Source organism: Balaenoptera acutorostrata, chromosome 2, assembly GCF_949987535.1.
Source record: "Balaenoptera acutorostrata chromosome 2, mBalAcu1.1, whole genome shotgun sequence".
NCBI classification, from domain to species: Eukaryota; Metazoa; Chordata; class Mammalia; order Artiodactyla; family Balaenopteridae; genus Balaenoptera; species Balaenoptera acutorostrata.
Window position 1 is genome coordinate 5697586 of NC_080065.1, and position 24138 is coordinate 5721723.

Consider the following 24138-nt stretch of genomic DNA (forward strand, 5'->3'; position numbering starts at 1 on the left):
GAAAAACTGAAACAAAGAAATAATGGTGTAGAAGCCCAATGCAAATTACGCCATTTATATTTTAGACGAGGACTCCAGCCAAAGTCTGTGAAGAATTTTAAGGTTTGAATTAGACTTTAAAATACATTGCCCATGTTTGAAATGAATAATAATAATAAAGTAGCTTTTCTAAACGAATGTGCTGTTGACTGACCTACTCGAAAATGTGACTGATTCGGGCTTTCCGTCCACACAGACTCACAGAGCACCTGCCACGGGGATGCAGGAGCCAGGAGCCTGGGTCTCCCTGCCACCCTCTGCTCTCGGGGTACCGGGCAATGTCCCTGCTCTGGATCCTGCAGACAGAGCAGCCCGAGGTGGGCACTGGTCACTGGGCTGCTGCCCCCTGTACCGGCCTCAGCACCCCCCCGGACCCGCCCCGTCTACCTGCCAGTCCTTGGCGTCCCTGGGGCACATCAGCTGCTCCCTCATTTGGGGCCAATCCCCCCCTAGTGTCCCCACCCCCGTCCAGGGCCCCAAAGCACAAGTGTGTGTGAGACACGCATTTAGTGCGTTGCAGATTGCCCACTTTACACATGGGACCCCAGGTTCCTGGGTGTCTGCTGGTGACCCCAGGAGCCTGGCCCAGGACACCAATGCCACAGCAGGATGCCCAGTTCTCAGACTGGCCCCTGCATGCAAACACCATCTGCCTGTCCTCTTCCTTCCTGGAGTGAGCGGCTATCCAGAGGTGTCCCCTGTTCCCAGCACCCTTCACACTTCTGCCTGGACCTCCCCATGACAGACACCAGCAGGGGCAAGCAAACCCCCCAAAGGGTGCAGTGAGGCTCCCATCTCACCAGGGCCCCTGGCTTCCCCACAAGAAGCCACCTCCAGTTCTCAGGTGGGCTCCCCTCACAACCGTGGAGAGGACGTGGGCACCTTCCTCAACAGGAGCCTTAGCAGATGTGCAAACACATCCAGCCTGGAGAACCCTCACCCAGGCAGGAAGGCAGGTGGGCAAGATTGCTCCACAGCCCCACGTGGACTAATAACTGATTGAATACCATTGAAATGCCCTTTAATTGTGAGCTAATTCAATCAACTCTGGGATCCTGAGCAACGGTGTCTGACACGTCGTGAGGATCCATATGTGTTGCCATGAAAAAATAGGCAAGACGTCATTAAGGGGCAACTGAGCTGCAGACAATCGTCACAATGGGCCTGTATCACTTGCACAAAGACACATGCAAAGCTATGCACAGGCACGTACCAAGGTGTGCACGTGTCTATCTGTGAGTGTGCAGAAGGGCAGAAAGGATAACCACAGGAAAGGGACAGTGGGTACCTCTGGGAATGGAACAGAGAATTGACAGAGGAAGGTAGGGGATGGGGTTGTCAAGGGATATTTTTATTTTATTTGGAAATTTTAATGACAGAAGTGTACGTATGTTGCTCCCATTGCAACCAAGCAGGACCCTATGAGACTTTCCCAGAATAGACCCCTGCCCATGTCCTCTCCCTGCCTTTTGTCTGTAGAAAAACTTTAGTCAAAGAATACATTTAATCAGAAAAGTGAAAAAATGCAGAAAGAAAGGAAAACAGTCAAGTAAGAAAAAATAGTAATATCTTAGCCATTAAACAAGGTCAAGGACCTTCAGTTCTTCCTCAAGGACTATAGATAATATTCTGAGCCATGTCCTTTGAGCTGTTTTGCAGATACTGAAACCCTCATCAGGTGGAAGAAGTTAACTGTCTGATGCCCACAAGCACGTAGACCCCAGACCGGCTGGAACCAGAAGGTTGATGATGCAGACTCCCAATTACCTCACCACCACCCAATCAGAAGAGCGTCCACGAGCTTATCACGCCCTGCTCCTCGAGCACTATAAAACTCCTCACTACTCGCTCCAGGGTGGGACACACACAGTCTTGAGGGCATTAGCTCAACATGACCCCCTTTGCCTGGCAAAGCAAGAAAGCTATTTCTTTCTACTTCACCCAAAACTCCATCTCTGAGATTTAATCCAGCCCTGGTGTACAGAGGCCAAATTTCAGCAACATCATCATTAAAAAACAAAAACAATTAAGATGTGTAATAGTAATAGTAATAGTGATTAAGATGTGTAATAGTAATAGAGTGTGGTGCGTCTTCCTGGGCTGCCTGAAAGAGGCAGGGTGAACTACACCCCAGAAACTCAGGGGCGGGGGCTGGGGTACGAGGTCCCTAGGAAGGGGGGTGAACAATGGGCAATGCTCATCAGCCTGGGAAGGGGAAAAGGATGTTCAGATGAAAGCAAAAGACAGGGCAGGGGTAGCAGGAGGTGTTGGAGGCTCAGGTGTGGACAAAGCAGCTGGAGAATAAAGGGCTTACCGAGGTAGATGGGAGATGGATCAAGAAGGTGACAGGAACTCTTTACACCTTGCCCAGGATGCTGGACTTAACTCTCTAGGAAATGGGGGAACCTTGATAACTGGTAACTAGATGAGTGTAATTTTGTCAGTTTGTGATGTCAAGAGATGGTCCTTGAAGCAGAATGGAAGACTCGTTAAAATGGAATCAGACTGATGGCAGGGAGATCTTTTCAGAAACCCTGACAATAATCCAGTCTGTTGAAGATGTCAGTCAAAGTAAAAGAATGCTAATAGATAGGGTGCCCATATAATTTATTGTCCAACCTAGAACATTCTAGAAAATGAAATATCATGTCCAGAGCAACATTGGGATTGTCCCAGGCACACTGGAAGGTAGGGGCACCTCCTTAATGGGGGATGAGAGGAAGAGATGCTTTGGAGAGAGAGCTGAAAAGTCATGCAGTGCCCATGTCTCCATGAGGGCAGGACGACACCCACCTCTCCTGTTCTCCATTTCCATTGTATCTCCAAAGCCGGCCCATTGCCAGGAATATCGTGAGCGTTCAGTAAATAACCATTGAATAAATGGATGGTGAACAAGACAGAATTGAAGGTGGACAGTTGAAGGAGGCATCAGGCTGGCTGCCAAGATTTGAGCTACTTCATGCAGGATGGTACCCTTCGCTAGGACCACAGACACATGAAGAGAAGCAGGTATATCTGCAGGTTGTCAGGTGAAGATGAGTCCAATGCAGTTGAGTATTGTGTTCTGTAACTCTTGGCTGAGATTTCAATGAGAGATACCACTGGTAAAAGCCCAGAGTGTGAAGGAGGGTTTCTAGTGAGGGTGCCTAGATGGAGAGCAGATCTCATCAGGGCACTGAGGTGAGCGGGCAAGAGATGGAATTAAGGGCAAAGTAGGCAGACAAGGAGCAAACAGAGAAACAGAAGGCATTTGTGGAGAGGGTGGTATCAGTGACAGTGGGTGTCAGGGCCAGGCATCCAAGTCGGACTTTAGGGTCTGCAGTAGAATGCTGTGAAGTTCACTGGGGTTGAAGGATCAAACTGTGCGTCTAGTACTCTTTTTCATGAAATGTGCTGTTCGTAAAATGTGTTTTCTCAACCAAAGTCCAATCCAATTTATTTAAAATACAAATGTTGGACCCAACTCCATACCTAATGAATCAGAAGATTTCTAGGCAAGAACCATACATTTTAACATGCTTTCCAAGGGATTCTGAAGTTTTAGAATTTTAAGATAATATACGGGTTTTCCAACTGGATTTTGAATACCAAGGAATGAAAGATGAGCTTGGAAAGGAGAAGACAATTCTGGGCTCAGACTGTGGGTTGGAAAATGGAAGCAATCAGAGGACTAAGTGCTGGATCCAGACAAATGCCAAATCTAACATTTCACTGGGAATACTCTCTCTTCTAAAGGAAACACTCAGTTGCATTAAAAGAGACCTTCCAGGAGATAGGAGAAGAGACCCACAGCTGCTCAATTCCTTCCAGATTCAGTGTATACATTCCAACCATGAAGGGTGACGTATGATGTGCTAAGGAGATGGACCTCTTTCCTCTGCAGTCAAGAGCAAACCAAGGGTATTTCAGTAGGGGAATGAAATGAATGTAACTGCTGGTAAAATGACCCCATGCAGCATGGAAAGATGGAAAGGTGGTGACTCAGGAGGTCCTTGCAACAATCTGTGGGCTTGAATTGGGGGCGGGACAAGGCTAGATCTGAAAGACTTTTAGGAGGTAGAAGTAACAGGTCATAGTAAATGGATATAGGCAGCCATGGAAAGAAGGAATTAAAAATAAGCACCTGAATGAATGATAGTGAGGTACCGGAAGAGGGAGCACGTTTGGAGGTGGACAAACGGATGGGTGGGGGAGGGGTGTAAAGGGTGATTCTTCCAGGCAGGAAAGTCAATATTTATTTTAATAAAGTTCTGGGAAACTCACAGGTTTGTATTTCAGGTGGGCGGTAGTAAGGCTTAGAGGAGTGGTTTCTCCTCGGATGGCTTGGCTTGATGATAAAATTAAATAGGGAATTCAAGGGGCAGAGAAGAATTTGCAGAAAGTCAACAACCATCAGATCCTTGAAATAAGTACGTTATGGCCTTGCAGCGCTCCAACATAGCACAGAATGAGTCTCGAGAAGCAGAAGCTTTCATCCTTGTGTGACGATAGAGATCTCTATGCGTGGACAGAGAGACTTACACAAACACACTGTTCTATAAAATCGCATCTCTTCTGATAAGAGTAAATCTTCCTGGGGGGATGAGTGTTAACGCCAGGGTTTTAATGGAGCTTCTTTTATTTAACTTCTACATAACCCGTTTACGTTGTGATATAATTAAGTTAGGGGTGAGCAGCCCAGAAATTGACTACAGACTTGATGACCCTGTAAACTACCCAACTGTTAGCAAAACTGCAACAGTAGCTTTTGTCCTTCCTCTGTCTAGATGAAACCAAGTTAACCACTGGAAGCGTGACAGGGTCTATCTCCCAGTGAGGACTCCAAGGGGCGCTGATAAAATGGACTAATTGACATTGAGTTTGTTCCATGCAGATGCTAATCAATGAAACGTTTTGCATATATTACGTGTGCATTATGGAGTCAGCAAGGAAACCAACTAGATAGAAACATCACTCTTTTTCTGTGATATTGAACGACTCCCCCTTCACGTGTCAATCAGGAGTTTTGTGATACAACACACGGAAGGATCGTTATTCTACTTTATGACCACTCTATTTATCAGCCCTCATGAGGAAACTATTAACTCGGTCTTTGTGTAATGGCCTGAAGTTTTGATGCCGGGAAGGCTTGCAATTAAATTATTTTCATCTTTATTAGTCATGATAATAATGGTAATTGCCTTTATTTGACAGCATTATTTTCCCCCTATATTTGTGTCATTCCAGATTTCTGCTTAATTTAACATTTTATACATCATAAAGAATCAATCAAGTTCTTCAACATCCTTTCATAAAAGATACGACTGTACATTCCGGACCTGTAGAGAAAACCCATGGAATCTGACCAACAAGGAGGTCTGCAAATATGCCAGGTTTCACAAACAATTGGAGGTTTCTGCATCTTCAGATCACGTGAAGATAAGAGAATCAGAATCCTAACAATCGTGCACTTCAACGATTTTTCACGTTCACGTTAAGGCACAAAACCCTTCGTTCAGACAAAAGCTTACCTGGAAATTCAAGACGTAAAATGAGGAAGTGGAGCTGTTTTTCCTGAAGGACGAGGAGGAGGGCCCCAGAGCCATCCCATGTCAGCTGCCTCTCACCTGCCCCAGGTTCTCCTGAGCGGACCCCTAGGGACCCCCTCCTCATCGACCCACAGGAGCACTCAGGAGGAGCCAGGAGGGACACAGGGGTGCTGGGCACTGGGGGCATGGACCTGGCTCACACTTCACTCCCAGGGTATCCAGACCGGCAGCCACATTGGCTGAGATGCTTGCAGCCCTGCACAGCCTCTTGATTTTCCTTCGACACGTCTAAAGGTGCCCTGCCCCTCCTCAGATACCTGCCATGTCTCCTCATGGCCCAGAATACAGTCCAAACTCATCAAGCACTCCTGAAACCCCCTCTGATGCGGCCCGACTTCCACTGCGTCCCTGACGATGCCAGCTGCAGCCTGGCCGCGTGCTCACGGCCTCTGAGACCTGTCACGCACACTGGGATCACCCTCTGATCACACGCTTTACCCTTCCCCAGCCAGGTCACCTTTCAATGTCTGGTTCAAGGGGCAGGTCGCTGCGTCCTCTCCTCGTTGGTAGAATGGATCGCCGCCTCCTTTGATTCCCAAAGTCTGGGTCCCTGGCGTCAGTCCAGGGCTAGAGCAGGGGGGAGACACTTCCCAGTTATTTGGACAGAGGAAAGTTAATATGACAAATTCTTAATTAGGTATTGTTATGAGTTGAATTGTGTTCCCCCAAGATTCATATGCTGGATTCCTAACCCCTATTGCCTCAGAATGTGACCTTATTTAGAAATAGGGTCCTTGCAGCTGAAATTAGTTGAAATGAGGTCACACCAGAGTAGGTTGGACCCTAATCCAATATGACTGGTGTCCTTGTGAAAAGGGGGAATTTGGACCTGACGTGCACACAGGGAGAAGCCCTGTGAAGATGAAGGCAGAAATTAGGGTGATGCATCTATGAGCCAAGGAACCCCAAAGATGACCAGAAACCTCCAGAAGGTAGGAGAGAGGCCTGGGGCATATTCTCCCTCACAACCTCAGCAGGAGCCAGCCCTGCCGACCCCTCAATCTTGGACTTCGAATCTCCAGACAGTGAGAGAACACATTTCTGTTGATTAAGCCCCCCAGTCTGGACACTTTGTTAAGGTCGCCCTAGCAAACACGGTATAAAGAATGTTCCAGCTAGTTTATTGAAAAGGCGAAAAGAAAACAGGAGGACACCTCAGAGGCAGATGTGGGAAGCAGCTGCTGCCCCAGGGCCAGGAGATAGAAGAAACAGAGTAGAAACAGTAACGTTAAACGGGCCCCACAGACCTGGACCCCAGACCTCTGGGGCAGAGACACTGCTCGCTGGCTCTGGCTCTGGCTCTCGCAGAAACACGATGCGCTGATCCTGTGAGGCTGCAAACCTGAAAACAGGACTCAGCTGCTGCTACAGGGAGGGACTGGTGGCCCTGGGGTGAAGTGTACCAGGGAGGATGCTGAAAGTACCCGGATGTGATCGGGACAGGCTCCTTCCTTCCAGCAGCGCCCTACCTCACCTCGCACCCCTGCAAGCATCCCCTTTGGGCAGAATCTGATGGAAAAAACCCGGCAATGCAGAAATGGGGTTTGTGGAGCTCAGCATCACAGAGCCAAAGGTAGGAGGGGATTCAAAGCTGAGAGCCTAAAGCTAAATAACTAGCATATCCCTCTTTGCACTTATTTCTGTCTTGTGGAATAGTTAGGTGTTTGCATGTGTTTCACCAAACTGTCTAACCGACCTCAGACACTTTTAGGTATTCAGACAGCTGTCTCCTGTATCTCAGCGTCCTCCACAGTACGTGACATTGTCCATTTCTTGAAGTGGTTCCTCCACAAATGTCTGCTGTTAAGGGAACAATGGAGGAAGGGGTAAAAAAGGAAGGAAGGGATGGAGGGAGGGAGGAGTCAGGAGCTCCTAACAGCTGCTTGCTGGTGGTCCCGAGGCAGGGTCAGCTGGACCCAGAAGCACAGGGAGCAGGGGCTCCCACAGGGCTTGGGTGGAGAGGGCGGGAAGGGGGTCACATCCTGAGATCAACAAGTCTGTCTGTCCCCGTCACACTGCTGAACTGGGTGCCAAGTTTCTAATCCTGGATTTATTACACACTAGCTAAGTGACCTTAGACAAACCACTTAACTCAACCCTAGAGATAATGTCACATGGTCTTCAGCTTGTAAAATGATCACTGATGCTTTCCCACCACCTCACCGCCACGCTGATAATGCATCTGCTGGCAAGGAGGCGCAGCTGCTGATGAAAGACAGAATAGGGCTCAAATTTTCCATTTTTCTGGCAATTCTTTCTCCATCACAGACTTATGTCCATACACTAACCCTCGACCTTGGGACCCAGGCTAATTCGAGTCAGGGGCTTAGCTACTGTAGTCTTTTCCTCTTTAGTGAAATCTGGGAAACACAGTTTCACTGACACATTTGGAATTTTCCTGCAATAAATTATAGGGAGGGTGCAGGGCTGTGCAGAGCCTCCTGGGACAAAGCCAGCCTCCTGAGCTTGCGGACGGCCTGGGAGGAGTGGGGACAAAGCAGAAGTCACATGGGGCTCGGAACACACTTGCTTCCCAACTAAGGCCGTTGTCCAGAGTGTTTACGAACCATGTAAACGGGAAAGTCCTTTTAGACTTGAAACGAACAGGGTGGTAGATTTCAACCTCTGATAATAACCAACACCTGAAAGTGTTCATACAGGGAATATAATACCCTCCTGAACATTACACACTTTTGGTTTTAATGGAGACACCCTTGTTGTCTACAAAATTGAAGAAGGGAAAACTCTGGAGCTTCTTTAAGATTTTTCTGCCCCCAAACCGAAGGATGTATTGCAGCGTCAGAAATGAATGCAGCTTCAGCTAATAAACCCTGATGCTGTTTGGAGTTGCGGCAGGGACAGGTGGCTGTGGATGGTGTTCTGGGCTGAATTGTGTCCCCCTAAAATGCCTAACCCCTAGCACCTCAGAATGTGACTGTATTTGGAAATGGGGCTTTAAAGATGTGTTTCTGTTAAAATGAGCTCATTTGAGTGGGCCTAATCCAGTCTGACTGGTATCCTTAAAGAGAAAAATCTGGACACACAGAGGACACCAGGAATACCCAGGCACAGAGAAAAGGCCACGTGAGGACACAGAAAAGAAGCTGTCTCCAAGCCAGGGAGGGAGAAACCAAACCCGCTGACACCTTGATCTTGGACTTCCAGCCTCCAGAACTGTGAGAAAATACATTTCCCTTTTCGAAACCACCCAGGCTGTGGTATTACGTTATGGCAGCCGGAGCAGGCTAAGACAGATGGCCGGATTCTGAAGGTCTCTTTCAAACTTGGTTCTGCCATCAGCTGCATCTGAGAAGCAGCAATCATTGCCCAAGAGGGTGTTAATCCTTCTTGTCTTCAAAGAGTGATTGGGAAGGACCACCCTTCCCCCCACAGTCCTCCATCCCGAGTGTGGATCTCTCCTAGGAGCTTTGGGTCAATGCACGGATGGTCCTCTATTAAAGTGTAATATTCCCTGCACAAGAGGTTAAGGTCACCTACCTCTGTCCATTGACAGCCATCCTAGGTCTAATCAGGAGCTATGAAGAGCCTTCCAGCCACTTATTCCCAAGAGGGTGGACCACAGGCCATGTGTGTTTCCACTGGAGGGTGGAGGAAGCCCTGGAGCCTGGAGTAGGTGGCATAGACAGTACATTTTGGCAACGTTCCTCAGCAGGAGAGCATTAGGAGGGCCTCTGAGACCAGGGCCTTGGGAAGGGCACGCATACAGAGGTTAGAGAAGGGAAGTGTCCTGACCCAGGGCTTTGCCCAGAGTGGCCTCCCCCTTGGTCATGGGCGTGTCATGTCCTTTGGGTCAAAGGATCCTCTGGAAGTGTGTCTGGGAGAAGGAAACCTTCCCTCCTCTACTTCTTCTGTCTCTGTGCACATCATTCCCACCTTCCATCCATACTCACTCAACACCCCCAAAGATGATATAAAGTCGAGAGGCCTGAGGCTTCTCTGTGCAGTTTTTCTTGCATGGGCAAAGGAGGGATGGAGCTGGCAGAGCTCCAGCAGAACACTCTGAACTCTGGAGCAGCTCTGGAGACAGCCCTGGGTGACCTTAGAGTGTGAGGTGACGTCTGCGCAAAAGCAGATGAGGGACCCCTTGGTCTAGGGATACTTTAGGTTTCTCCCCTTAGACCCGTCTCATACCCCCAATTTTGTTCTTCTATGAGAATGGTCCTGGAAGATGCTGGTGGACTCTGCATATCTTCAGAACTTTGAGAAACTGTCTCCTGAACTCCCAAAGAGTCCTCTGTGGGGCATTTTTGTTGAACGGATGCCCCTTAAATGAACAGATTTTAACCTATCAACCAGTGATTTCCAGTCCACACATTATGCATGAAAGGTGAAACTTTCTACCTAGGATGTTGTGTGGGCCTGTATTTATCAACTGGTATTTTAAAAAGGTATTTCTTTTAGGTAGGTTTTATCTTTAATAATATAAGTGATTAAGGGCTGAGAGGGACACATGGGAGATAGTAAACTATTTGGTCTAAATTTCAAACATTTTTGGAAGAGCCCAACATAAATATGCCATTTAGTATTTCCCTTCTTCTATCCCTCACATAACATTTTCTTTGAGGGTTTTACTAGAAAATCATCTTTGGATTTACTCAGATCTAAGAAATGTATTATCATCCCTAAGCTATTATCTCATTTCCTTTCTGGTTGTTATTGTCAGCTGTTATTTGGAAGAATATGTGAAGTAAATTTATAACTAAGTTGAAAATAGGTATTCATGTAGATCTGTTTCTTAAGAAGAAAGATGCTACTGTAACCATAATTTAATATGATTAAGTTTATATTATAATTTAACCACTATTGGTTGTTAAAGCATCAATTTTAAAACGCACAGCTATGATAAAAATCAGGGACTCTAAAAAGAAAACAAAACCCAAATTAATAATTCTTATCAAAATCTTGTATTTTTCTTTTAAGCCCATTCCTACTTAGTTGAATACTATATTATTAATATTTAATATCTATGTGAGAATACTGCCCAAACCTGCAATTAAAGTAAATATTTGATTAATGAGCCATTAATGAAAATAACAGTGGAATTCAACCAAGTGGATTTGATATGTTCTTCTTTCCTATTCTCTCTTTAGTGAGAGGGTGAAACACTCTCTGGGCCACCCACCCCCCATCCCATGTGTACATTTCTCTGCTGAAATTCCACGACACAGGGACAGAAAATTCTGTCCATCACACAGGGTAGAGTAGGAAACGAAGCAGTCTGATGCTGCAGCAACCTGACCACAGAAAACAGCCATCCTGTTAGATTTCCAGCAGGTCACACTCCTCCCCAACGACCCCAGTCATGAACTTTGTATGAGCTGCACCCAGTGTTACAGTTAGCCAGAGACAAGTCAACTTCAGAGCCCATCAGAAAGGCTGGCACGGCTTGGAATTATTTGCTCTTGCTTTTGCAAAACAAGAGAGAATGAAATCCTTCCATAATTTAGGAATTAAGCATTAATAAGATCGTAGTCTGGGCCATCATAGCTTCCCTTCCTCTAAACTTTGATGACCCCAGAAAGCCTTCCTGCAGCTAGTGTGTATGCCTCAGGGGCCCAGAGGAGCTGGCTGGAGTTTTCCTGAAGGATGCAACACTTCATTGTAAATACTAATCATAAAATGAGTCTTCTAATAGGCACCTGTCATCTGGCACTAGGGAACAAAAAAAAAAACGCTACTGAAAGAAAAATATTAAATAAGTTTAAAAATAGACTTGTATGAGGAAACGTTGGAGGATATTAATTTCAAAGGGGACATGTGCACATGACAGAAAAGAACCTCTGCTTGGCTAATAGGACGCTTCTGCCCTCCCCACTTCCTTCCCACGATGATGGTAGTTTGTGTTTGAGTGGTACGGTAGCAGTTACACACTCAAAGAGTTAAAATATAAGCCTTAATACATGACTGCTTTTAAACTGTAATGTCCTTATAACACAAGTTCTTATCAGAGGTCTGCACTGCACTTGGCAAACAAGACGTTCTACCTTTTAAACAAATAATTCACTAGGTAATTAAATTCAAGTGAGATTACTCTAATTAAATACACACTGCTGTTGAATCATAATTTCTATGTGGTCTAGTTAAAGATGAACAATCTCTTATTCCCGACCGAAAAAAAAAATAAAAAAAGCTTTAGAAGAATTCCCTGGTGGCTGGAAGAATAGATTTACACGCACTGCACAGAGGTCATTTCAAGAAGAGAAACTGACAGGACCTGGGGGTGGAGGTGAGGTTCTCCTGCCTGGGGATTCCCGAGGTTTTCGGGCTGTTAGCTCTGGGTTCTGTGTTGAAAGGCTGCGGAACCCCACAGGAAGTCGCAGTGACCTACCTCCTGCGCTAGTTACGTGCACGCGCGCACAGCCGGGCGTCCGGGGCGCGAGCCTTACGCAGGGTCCCCCGCGCCCCCTAGGCCCGATGCCCAGGGCGCGCCGGAGGCCAGCGCCGGCCCAGGGACCCCAGGACTCGAGCAAAATGAAAAGTCACTTTGTCCCCCACGCCGTGCTCGGCCCGCCTCCCTCTAACGGCATTAGGAGCCGCCGCCACCGAGGCGCTCCGGGGGCGCAGAAGTCCCCTATGGCTTTGATCTGCGCCTCTCGGCTGCCGAGAGCTGACAGTCGGCTGCGCGGCCGCCCGGCTTTCATTTGTCAGACACGCGCTTCCCCGTGTTCCCGAGCAGGCAGCTACACCTGTACTGCGAGAATTTACATCGCCGTGCTCCGGGATGGCATTGATTTGGGACGGGTGAACTACAAACACAAACTAATTAAAAACTGCATAATGGCGCCCTACAGGAACACAGGAGAAAAACAAATAAATACAAGTGCAGCTGGCACGGCGATCGCACCTCTGCCCCCGCGCAACCGTCTGGTGACATCAACTTATAAACCCTGAAAACCCGCACACCGCTGCCGTGGCTCATATTGGAGGCCTAACGGGAACGATCTGGTTAATTAAGGGGAGGTTTATAAAATATTTACGTGTGTGCGCACGCATGCAATTCACTTCCTCCGACACTCGGGGACGGCGACGTCGCGACACTCCAGGCCGGGCCACTGTGGCCCATTTGTCTACCCTGGGAAACGCAGGCCGTTGGGGAGGCTCCGGGCGCCGGACTGCGCTTCGCCCGCCCGCCCGCCCGCCGCGCCCCAGGGAGCCAAGCCCCCAATACATCCAGACACTCGTTCTGCGTGGCAGACCGTGCGGGGCACTGCCCTGAGCATGTCACCGTCCCGCGTCCCTTGCCTCTGGGCGTTTTCCTCCCCTGGTTTTCCTGGCGTCTCCTCCGCGGGCCCCCCTGGGCTACTTCTGCCCAGGCGCGCACGTCTCGCCGCGGGGTCTCCGCAGTCCCGCGCGCTCAGGACTTTAGCTGGGTGCTACTCTTGGCCAGGACGCACCAGGGGTGTCCCCGGTCGGGCCCCCGCGTGGGTCTGAGCTTGGAGCGGCAGGAGCGCGCAGGCCCGGCACACAGGGATCGGGGTCGAGTGGGCCGCGGGATCACAGTCGCCGGCCCGACCCACCTCCTGGCCTGGCGCCTATGGGGGCCCGGGTTACAGCTGGGCGCTCCGGAGAGGATCTCAACTGCCCGGGACTGTTTGACACTCGCCTCGCTGTCGCCGAACGGGGTGGCTTTCTGGCTGGATCTCGCTGGAGAAACTTAAGTCTTAAATGAGTGTTTAACAAGACTCATAAATCAGGGTGCGAGCTTCGGGGCGGGTGGACGGGCCGCAGTCGCGGGGCGCGGACCAGGGTCAGGCCGCCCCGCCCTGCCACCGAGCTGCGGCCCAGCGCTGTATCCCTGGCATCTGCAAAGTAAATAATGGCCATTTTGAAAGGCAGGCGATGAGGCCAAGGCGACGACCGCTGCATCCCCGAGTCGGGTCTGCGTCGCCCGGTTCTCGGCGCCAAAGGCAGGTCTGTGACGGCTCCAGGGAGTGGGCTGGTTCCCCACGAGCTTCCTCCTCTTCTTCAGAGACCTGGGTCAGCAAGGCTTCAAAATCGGTGGAGAATTATTTCAGAAGAAATGAAATTGTAAATGAGGATGCCGTTTGGTTGGTTTAATCTCATCCTTATGTAAATGTGCGGGTGGCAGGGGGAGGGAAGAGAGCTGGATGAACTTTTATCGAGGGGCTGGGGAAACAAAAAGGACACGATATTTTTCAGATTGGTGATAACAATTCCCTCCTATTAGAAAACTAGCACCGCCCCGCAATAATGAAAACGAGCGAGTAAACTTTCCATCGAGTTGGTTCAAATGCGCGCCGTGCATCAGTACCTCCGCCCCCCGCCCCGCCTGGTACACAGCCCCGGGCCCTCTCTCCCCGCCCACCAAGAGTCACCTCCCTCCGGAGCCGAGTCTGCACACAAGCGCCCTGCACACACACACACACACACACACACACACACACACACACACACACACACACACACACACACACACACACACACACACACACGTGCACCCAGAGGCCCACGTCCCAGCTGTGGCGCGCCGAGGGTCCGGGCCTTCTAGACAAAGGGTCCCAGCAACTGCCCCTGCTGAGCTCCGGGGGGTCGCGCCGGCGATGGGGGCCAACTGCCGCGGGTCCCTGATTGGGGGTCCTTATTCAGCACAGGGCTCCCAGACCCGAGCCAGGACACCGCCCGGGCGGAGCTCCACTTCGGCCGCGCAGCGACCCCTAGGTCTGGCTTTGCACCGCTCCCAGGCCCTGCCTCCGGCTCAGTGAAGACCGGTGGCGACAGGGTCGGGGAACGCTCTGGCCGGTGAGGCTTCCAGACCAGTGGCCGGGCCTGCCTGAGCAACCCCTTGCGAGGCGGGGACGGGGGCTGAAGATCTGAGAAGCGGGTCTCTCCCCAGTCACCCATCCAGGGCAGCAGGGCTCCGGGCCGTCGGTTTTCGACGGCGGGGCGGCCGAAGCCCCGCAGCCTTCGTACCCCTCCGGTGCCCGCGGGTCCGGGCGCAGGACCAGGCTGGTCCGTTTCTTGACCCCGCGCCTTTCGGGCCACCAGAGTGACAGCCCTGGACGTCAGAAGGGCTTAGGTGGTGCACTGGGCCGGCCTCTTTGGGGAAAATTCTGGATCCATTAGGCGGTTATTTAAGTCAGCCCGAGGTTCGGGCACAGGGCCTGTTCTCTTGGCTCAGGCACCCTGGGCCTTCCTGGGCCCTCCTTCACCACTTGATGATAAAAATGAGTAGAGGGCTGGCGGGAAGACGTCGAGCCAGCAAGTCTCTAGATCCTTCTCTGCCCCTCCCCTTCTCCATGATGGGAGGCAGATTTCTTCTTTTAATTTTTATTTTTGTCGACGTTGCTTCCTAGTTTTCCACGTGCAAGTTTTGGGGTAAAGGGCCAAAGAGAAAGAAGGGAAGAGATGGGGAGTGGTGGTTGCCAGGCTCCATTAGGATCCCAGCACTTGGCCCTCAGGGAAAGAGAAAGGCCACAGGCACCCCTCCAGGGCTCCCTGGGGGCAAGGCCACAGGCCTTTCTAGTACCAGTTCCCCCATCACCTCCTAATCCTCAGGCACCATTTCTGGTGAGCCATTCCCACTCACCTCCCAGGTGCCTTCAGGAGCCAACAATCACTTCATGACCAGAAAGGAGGTGGTACAGACCGGGCACAGCGGGTGGCACTGCTGGGCTGGTTGAGGGTCAGGACAAAGACTGCTGCCCTGTCTCCCTCCATCTCCCCCCAGGTTGTGAGGGCTACAGCATGATGGGAGTCAAGGTGGGCTGTTGCAGGTAGGAGGTGGGCAGGTGATTCATCCCTGTGGCTGAATCTTGACACCGAGGATTTTCTCTGGGCTTACATTCCACCTGGTTCTCCAAGTCACACAAGAGGGCTTATCTCACCTGTATTTGCCTGTCACCCTGAAATGTGACACTGAAGTTTGCTAAACAGGACAGTGGTGGGGCTGGCCGGTTTGTTTGTTTTGGGGAGAGGGAGTTGGGGGAGAGGGAGCTGGGGAGTGCAGCGTGGTGGGCTGGGCAGCAGGAGGAAGCTGCGGTTAGGGACTTCCCAGAGCAGGACTGACCACCTGCGGCCCCCCAGAAGCTGTCAAAGCAGGAAAGGAGCCCAGGCAGTTGCACGGGGTTTCTGGCGTGAGCAGGGGCTGGTTAGTGGGGTGGGGGTAGGTGTTGGAGAAGAGGGAAGACGGTATGAACAGGAAGAAAACCTGACTCTGAACACAGAAAATAAAGCCTGATTACACAGCTGGTAATTAGTAATTACTATTATGGGCGTTATTGTCGCTAATTATAGGCGGTGGCTCTGTGACTGTCCTCAGGTCCCCAGATGGGGGAAACGGGATCCTTCCTGATGCTCGGGGAGTCCTTGGACCTAGCAGGTTGGGGCCTCTGGAATAGGGAACTAGAGGATGGTGATCGGGTCGGTGTCCAGGGTACAGGTGGCCCAGGTCACCAGCATCACAGCATTCTGGGGGCATGGCCTCTGTTCTGTTGCCCCAAACGGGCCCCAAACGAGGCCGCCACCCAGGTCCCTGGATGAAATTCCTGCCGGGTTCCGCGTGCCCGAACGCAGCAGCAGGGAGTACACGCCTGGCGCCGGCTGCAGCTTAGGAGATGGAGCGCAAAGCGGCCCCGGGAGGCCAGGCAGGTACCCTGGGTGCGCTCCCCACCCGGCCTCCAGGACCAAGCCATTGAGCGCAGCGCAGAAGCGGCCTGCCCGAGAGGTCCAGGGCACAGGGAGGCGAGGAGGACCTTGCCCTCGGCGTCTGCGCCCCAGCCCCACAGGACCCCAGGCAATCCGGAGCCACCCCCCAGCGTGCGCTCTGCCCGGCCGGGTCGCTCGCCGCTCTTCTGGCGGGAGGAGGAGAGGGAAGCCCGGTCCTCGGCCTGGTCGCGGCGCCGCCTCGGGCCGGCGCGCTCCACACAAGTTTACTTCCTGCCTTTGCTCACCTAGTGGACAAACGAGGGGGGTCCAGGCCGCGCTGGCTTCTCCCATCGCCGGGGTGTGGGGGCGGATTGCTTCCCTCCCGGCCGCAGTGGTCCTTTCTCCGAAAAGAAAAGTGGTCCTTTCCCCTCACCCCCAGGAACCGACCATCTGCTTTCCCCCAAGCTAGTGGCTTCCCAGCTGGGGTTGCCCTTTCTCAAAGTTTTCACAATTGGAAAAGCCTGCAGGGTTCGGCCGCTTCCCGCTTCTCCAAGTGCAGCGAGGCCAGCCTAGCCCCTGCCAGATGACCTGTTAATACCTAGTGGGGGCCACGGGGACGCCACGCCCGCGTCGGGGTGTCACGCCACGCCGGTTTAGTGGCACTTCCGCCAAAGATGACCCGGGGAGCCAACGGCAGCCTGGACATCGGAGGAGAGGCCGCTCCCCGCCGGCTGTCATCGCGCTCCCGCCCGCCCCTTCCCCGTCGCCCGAACGGTGGAAAAGCAGGCGCCGAGGTGTTTTTTGTGAGCAAGCAAGACACACCTCGGCTGCGAAACGGCCAGCTGCAGTCCGACAGCTGTAAACCGGCGTCGACAGGTTGTCAGACAGCCCCGGGGGCCGGCGGCGAAGGAGCCCGCGGCCTCCGGGCCCGCACCCGCTGCCCGGCCGCTCGCGCGGCCACCGCGGGCGGAGGTGGCCCGGCCGGCGCTGGGCACCACGTGCTCGCCGGGAGGGGCGGGAGCAGCCGGCGAGGGCGGGCGGGAGGCAGGGAGGGGGCAGGAGGGGAGCCGGGGGCGGGGCCAGCGCTCAAGGGGATGCCAATCAAAGCATCAACTTCAAATTGTGTCTGAAAGCCCCGCCGCTGAGCGGAGGGCGGCCGCCGCAGTCGGCGCGCGATCGCGGATCCGGGCGCAGGCGGGAGCCGGGCGCCAGCGAGCACCCGGCCGAGGAGCAGCCACCGGCCCCCGCCTCCGGGCCGGCCCGAGCGCGCCCGGCCGGCGGCCCGCTCCCCAAACCGCGCCTCCCCCGCCCCCTGCGCTCCCCCCCCCCGCCCCTTTAATACTTGCCCGCCGCCGCCGCCGCCGCCACCGAGTCCGCGGACATGTCCTTCCCGCAGCTGGGCTACCCGCAGTACCTGAGCGCCGCGGGGCCCGGCGCCTACGGCGGCGAGCGCCCGGGAGTGCTGGCCGCGGCTGCCGCGGCCGCCGCCGCCGCCTCGTCGGGCCGGCCCGGGGCGGCGGAGCTGGGCGCGGGCGCGGGCGCGGCCGCCGTCACCTCGGTGCTGGGCATGTACGCGGCGGCCGGCCCGTACGCGGGCGCGCCCAACTACAGCGCCTTCCTGCCCTACGCCGCGGACCTCAGCCTCTTCTCGCAGATGGTGAGTGAGCCTGGCCTGCTCGGCGCCCCGCACGCCGCCCGGGTCCCGGGTCCCGGGTCCCGGGGCGGCGCGGGGCGCAGGAGGCGAGAGCGGGCACCGGATCGGCCCTGCCGGCGGGGCCGAGGAGGTGGTGGCCGCGGGCGCTCAAAGAGGCCGGCCGGGAGCGGCCCCGCCACGGGCCCGAGGAAGCGGGGAGGTGGGAGGCTCGGGCTGCTCAGGGGGTCTCGCTGGGAGTCGGCAGGCCGCGGGAGCAGGCCCGGGGCGCGCGGCCGGCGCTGGAGGTCGGGGCCAATCTCGCCCGGCGCCCCTGGCTTGGTGGCGGCGGGGCGGCTCGGCCCGGTTTGCCCGGACGCCCCTTCCCGTCCCGAGGGCCCCGCTGGCGCGACCGTTTCAGCGTTTGGGCTGAGCCAGGGAGACTCGATTTTCTCCCTCTTTGGCAGGGCTCGTGCAGTTGTATCTGAACCCTTTAAAGCGTAGTAGAGGCGGTCAAAATAAGCCTAACAATGGAGATCGGACGGGCCGAGGGGTCTCTTAGAGGCCTGAGCGCAAATTTTAAATTAAAAAAAAAAAATGAAGGCGAAATAATTGTTGGCATCTGAAACGGTGTTTGCTTTGACTTTCGTAAGTTGCCAAAGTTTTCATTTCATTTGCACTGAAAGAAAAGCACTTTTCTTCCTGCGTTGCATAATGGAGGATTGAAGAGAGCGATGTCCCTGGGCTTAAAATAAATGCTGTCCTCTTAGGCTCCTGCCCCAGTGGGTGTCAGATGGAGAAGTCGGGGGCTGCAAATTTCATGCTCCGCGGGGCCGTTGATCTAAAGGGTCCATTTTCCTAGGTCTGACTGCAAAGTCTGCCTTAAACTTCGGGCTGCTGGGAATGGCTCGCCGGGCGCTCGGGTCGGGGAGGCAGACCCCTCCTGCACTGCTGCCCGCGGGGTCACGCAATTTGCGAGGACCCCCCCCCCCCGCCCACCCACACACCCCCGCCACGTCTCCCCACTCCGAGAAGAAGAGACAGGAAATACATACCCGACAATAGTAAAGGAGCAAAGCGGCCGGTGTGTTTTCCTGTAACTTTTCTTGTAGTTTTGAAAAGAAAGCCTATTTCTCTGAAAGCGGCCCCAGCTGCCTTTCAGATCGCTTGCTATCAAAAAAGATCAGCTCCCATTTTGTTCTGGCGGCCGGGATGGAGGGGGAAGCGTTGAGAGATTTACAAGGTATCCTTTCAAAAAGAATTCCCAGCAGAGACGAGGCCGAAATGTCTTCCTTACAGTTACAACCAAAATAATTAGAAAAGTGCAAAGTACATTTTGCAAAGATTAGGCAAAAACGAAATCTGGCCGGAGAAACCTTGTCTCTGGGCCTCGACCACTGAACTAATTAGTCAAAGAAATCTTCTGCTTTTTGCAACTTTCTCCAGAGTCCCGGGTCCCCCCTCTGCTAACACAACAACTCGACAATTTTTACATGGAGGATTATAATTTTTTTTACAGAAATTTTGAATACAGATGTGTGCCAGTTGGGAAACCCGCGTGCGTTTGTAGGGGAGGGGGGCCTCTATGGTGAGGATCTGCTCCCATTGTAGTGAGGTTGGGAAGGGAGATGCTTGTTTTTTTTTCTCTTTTACGGAGGGGAAACTATATAGAAATCCAACCACCCCGCCCCCAAAGGTAGATGTACGTGTGTGCATGTGTTTCCTCCCGGTCTCCTGATGGTTCCTGGAAAGGAAGACTAAATCGAAACCCAAATTCTAGGTCTAGGTTTCCAAGCCTTTACGGTTGAGGATTTGGAAGTACAAAAGATAAAATTGTGAGTGAATGTCTGTCTGGGCAATTTATGGTAATAATGAGGCCTAATGAGGTTGTTAGAAAGATAAAATGTTATTTACCAAAAAACCTGATGGGATAATTTGACTTGCTGTGTTTTACTACCGATGATAAAACGAATATTGATTGCAAATAAATCACGGCCTCTAAATGCCTTGCAAACAGTTTGTGCTTGCTTGCTCCTGATCAAAGTCAAACTTGAGAGATAAAGTCTCCAAGCAGAGGCCTAGGAAACAGTTCTGCTCCGCGCAGTTGGTGCTCCGGGCCCTCCCGTTAATGTTTTACCGGATAAACCCTCTTTTTGTATTTAAAAAAAACACATGGTGTTTTTGTTATTGTTGTTGATGATGGCCAGGATTAAAATTTTAAATTACCTGTCACCCACTGTAGACCTTTAAGTGCGGGGCGGGCGAGCCATTCTATGCAGGTTAATTTGGGAGCTAAAAGGAGTGTGCTTTCATTTTAAATTGCTGGTGGATTTGGACTCTCAGAAAACCCAGGATGGTTTATTTTGTTTGACCCCCTCAGGGTCAAAGGGAGGGGGCCTGGGCTCTTGGTTCTCTACGTTTGGAGAAGCTGTTTTATCAGCCTGGTTAAAAGGTTTTCCCCTCTAGCGAGTGTGAGATAAACTTGGACACCCGGGCTTCTGGAGTTGTTTTGGGAGGTGGGGCTGGGGGCCCTGCGGGCGGCCTAGGGAAATCCTAGGGGCTGCGGCTCCCGCTGTGGTCTTCTAGAGATTCTAGGATTCTGTAACTTTTCTTGAGTGACAAAAATATCTCCATGATTGGTGGAAGGGCAGTTTCTGGAGGCAGCTTGTGGTCTGACCCCCTCTTCCAACCCGGGCGGTGCATTAGGACCAAGCTTCCTATTCTGGTGCCGGCTGGAGCGTCTGCCTCCCACTTTCCCAGTTTTGGGGACTCATCTCCCTCTCTCTCTCTCTGTCTCTTCCCCCTGCTTTCTCTCTACTCCCTCGCTGGGCCTTGTGGCTGCAGGGTTCACAGTATGAGCTCAAGGACAACCCCGGGGTGCACCCCGCCACCTTCGCCGCCCACACGGCGCCGGCCTATTACCCCTACGGGCAGTTCCAGTACGGGGATCCCGGGCGGCCCAAGAACGCCACGCGCGAGAGCACCAGCACGCTCAAGGCCTGGCTCAACGAGCACCGCAAGAACCCCTACCCCACCAAGGGCGAGAAGATCATGCTGGCCATCATCACCAAGATGACCCTCACGCAGGTCTCCACCTGGTTCGCCAACGCGCGCCGGCGCCTCAAGAAGGAGAACAAGGTGACGTGGGGCGCGCGCAGCAAGGACCAGGAGGACGGCGCTCTCTTCGGAAGCGATACCGAGGGGGACCCTGAGAAGGTCGAGGACGACGAGGAGATCGACCTGGAGAGCATCGACATCGACAAGATCGACGAGCACGACGGCGACCAGAGCAACGAGGATGACGAGGACAAAGCCGAGGCACCGCGCGCGCCCGCCCCGCCCGCCGCCCTCGCCCGGGACCAGGGCTCGCCGCTGGCGGCCGCCGACACGTTCAAGCCCCAAGGCTCCCCCCTGGGCCTGGCCAAGGAGGTCCCGGAGCCCGGCAGCACGCGCCTGCTGAGTCCGGGCGCCGCGGCGGGCGGCCTGCAGGGCGCGCCGCACAGCAAGCCCAAGATCTGGTCTCTGGCCGAGACGGCCACCAGCCCCGACGGCGCGCCCAAGGCCTCGCCGCCTCCCGCCGGCCATGCGGGCGCGCACGGGCCCCCCGCGGGCGCGCCGCTTCAACACCCGGCCTTCCTGCCCAGCCACGGACTGTACACCTGCCACATCGGCAAGTTCTCCAACTGGACCAACGGCGCGTTCCTCACGCAGGGCTCGCTGCTCAATGTGCGCTCCTTCCTGGGCGTTGGCGCGCCCCACGGCCCGCACCTGTCCGCGCCGCCGCCGCCGCCGCCGCAGCCGCCCGTCACCGTGGCCGCGGGGGTGCTCCACGGCGACAAGGCCTCGTCCCGCAGCAGCCCCTCGCTCCCAGGTACAGCGCCCCGGGACGTCCGCCCTGCCCCAGGCCGGTAATCCGGAGCCCGGGCGATGCTGGGGATGGAGGGGAGCACTGGCCCCGGAGGGTGCGAGGCGGTGAGCGCTGAGCTCGGGGTTGAGCAGTAATCCCTGCCTGAATTCAAGGAGCGAGGCCACGGCCCTCTGGCTCTCCCGAGAAAGCTGAGCTCTACCCGCTGGCCTGTCCCGGGGGAGGCGGGGAGGTTTCCCTGGAGACACTTCCCAGCGACGGGGCGGGGGGCGGGGAGGAGGCCTGTGCCCCTCTGCGGCACCCCTTCCCCGCACTGTCTCTCGGCCCTAACGCTCTGCCTCTTCCCCTCCCTCGCAGAGAGAGACCTCATCCCCAGGCCGGACTCGCCGGCACAGCAGTTAAAGTCGCCCTTCCAGCCCGTGCGCGACAAGTGAGTGCCGTTGGTGTTTACCTCTGGGTAGGGGCGAGGGGGATTCGGGGGCCGGAGGCTGAGCAGTGGCAGGCGGCAGAGGGGTCGCGCAGGTAGCGTGGACGGGGCGCTGCCCACCAGCCGGGCGCCCGGGCCAGCGTAGTGCGCCCCCGTTTCTCCCGAGCCGGGAGCCTCGCGGGGCAGGTCACCCCGCCCCCCAGGCGCTTGGCTGGCAGCACCGGCCATGCTGGGTCCCAGCTTCCATCCACTGACAGCGCTGTGTTCTTGTCTTGCTGTGTTTCCCCTGCAGCTCGCTGGCCCCGCAGGAGGGGACGCCGAGGATCCTAGCAGCCCTCCCATCAGCCTGATCCAGGGTCTTCTTTTACTTTTGCGGGGGGAGGGGGGGAGAAGTTCGGGAGGGAGGGGGTGAGGGAGGAATCAAGACAAATATCTCAAACTGGTGTAAAGGGCAAATCTGGCAACGAAGTCAAGGACTCCCATCCATCGCTTTCTGCAGAAAGGGGCTCGTCCGGCCCGAGCTCGCGTCCGGGCAGCCCGGCCTCTGCCCGCCGCCCCGGGTGGCCGTCACCGTGCTCCGGGCGATTATCAGTTCGGTAAATGCCCCCATGTGCTTCTGTCTTTCTTTCTTTCTTTTTTTTATCCTTCTGTATATAGAGTGATTTCAGATTGTAAATAGCGCGTCAGCGAACCTGTCTAAATCATATATTTTTGTCTAATAAACTAAATGAAATGATGGCCACTGCTCCTGCTGCTGTGTGTGGCTGGGCGTCGCTGGGGGCGTCCTCAATCTTGGAATCAGGAATCCTGGCATCCTGGCAGGGCTCTAGTGTCTGTGGCTGGGGAGAGAAGCTCCGGGGGAGTTTCCACCCCAAAGGCCGGTGCTTCTCAGTCTCCTGATTGTTGTTGCATTCGTTAATGTCACCAGGGCAATCCTTGTTGGCAGTTCAGTTCTTTCCAACTCTTACACATTTATCTGGACACGCCCTTCTCAGGACATAAATGAGTTCGATTTTAGGCAGTTTATAAAACGATTTTTTGAAGTGGGCAACGATGGGGGTAAAGTGAAAAGAATTTCCAATCCTCTCCCCAAAGGAGAACTTCGTATTTGAAATCAGTTTATAACCAGTTGTCTCAGTGGTGCATCGTGGCGTCGGGGCGTTTCACAGGTAGAATGAGGACATAATGGAGTATGAAATTTTGCTTTCAGTGTATTTTTTAGTTATTTGGCTAAATCACACGTGGAGAAATTGGATTTTTTTTTTTTTAACTCTCCTGCCAGGGATGCAGCTTCGTGGTTCTCTGGGCGTGTGAGCGACGGGGCTGCAGTAGTGTGTGTGGGTGACAAAGAGGGGAGCGGGCTTCGGTCTCCCAGGGACGCCCCTTTAAGCTCATGCGCCCTGCACTGGGCCCACCCAGGGAGCCGAGGAGCCAATAAGGCCCAGATGGCCGCTGGGCCGGGAGGCAGCTGGAGTGATGGTAGGGAACAATGCAGAAGGAGCCGGCCCGGAGCCTCGGGGACCGCACTGGTCAGGGCTCCGGGCCGTGGGGCGTGCGGAGCGAGATGCGCAGCCTGCACTTCCAGAGGGTGCAGGACCCCTGAATTGGTGAAAACCGCGAAAGCAGACGTTTGTAAAACTGGCAGTGAGGATGGGGGCTGCGGAGGTACCCGGCCCAGTGGGGAGGAGGCCGAGTCCCCGGTGTCGGACAGGACCTCCCCCACCCCGAGCCGAGCCCCAGATTCGCCCTCGAGACCCTCGGGACCCGCTGTCCCGGGGCCGCTCGCGGCGGCGAGGGACGCGGCTGCGGGAGGGGAAAGCCGGGCGCGGCCGGCTGCCCCTGGCTCCTCTGCGGCGAGGAAAGGGGCGCTCGTGCCGAGAACCAGCGGGCGCCACCCACCGGACCGCCGCCCCCTGCGCCCGCGTCCTTCTCCAGCGCCTCCCCCCGCCGCCATCGGTCTAGA

At 54.2% G+C, this 24138-nt stretch overlaps 1 protein-coding gene across 1 annotated transcript; it reads left to right on the forward strand.

Moving 5' to 3' along the window:
- The first annotated feature begins 17634 nt into the window (after positions 1-17634).
- On the forward strand, positions 17635-22554 carry IRX1 (iroquois homeobox 1). Its single transcript, XM_057541047.1, has 4 exons — positions 17635-17910; positions 20728-21754; positions 22106-22178; positions 22468-22554. Exons 1-4 carry the CDS (start codon positions 17635-17637, stop codon positions 22523-22525), a joined length of 1434 nt encoding a protein of 477 aa, XP_057397030.1. The 3' UTR covers positions 22526-22554.
- The last annotated feature ends 1584 nt before the right edge of the window (positions 22555-24138 follow it).

Coding starts and splice junctions, on each gene's coding strand:
- IRX1 (XM_057541047.1), top strand. CDS start 17,635: ATGTCCTTCCCGCAGCTGGGCTACCCGCAGTACCTGAGCGCCGCGGGG. Junction 17,911..20,727: donor TCAGCCTCTTCTCGCAGATG/GTGAGTGAGCCT, acceptor TTGTGGCTGCAG/GGTTCACAGTATGAGCTCAA. Junction 21,755..22,105: donor CAGCAGCCCCTCGCTCCCAG/GTACAGCGCCCC, acceptor CCTCCCTCGCAG/AGAGAGACCTCATCCCCAGG.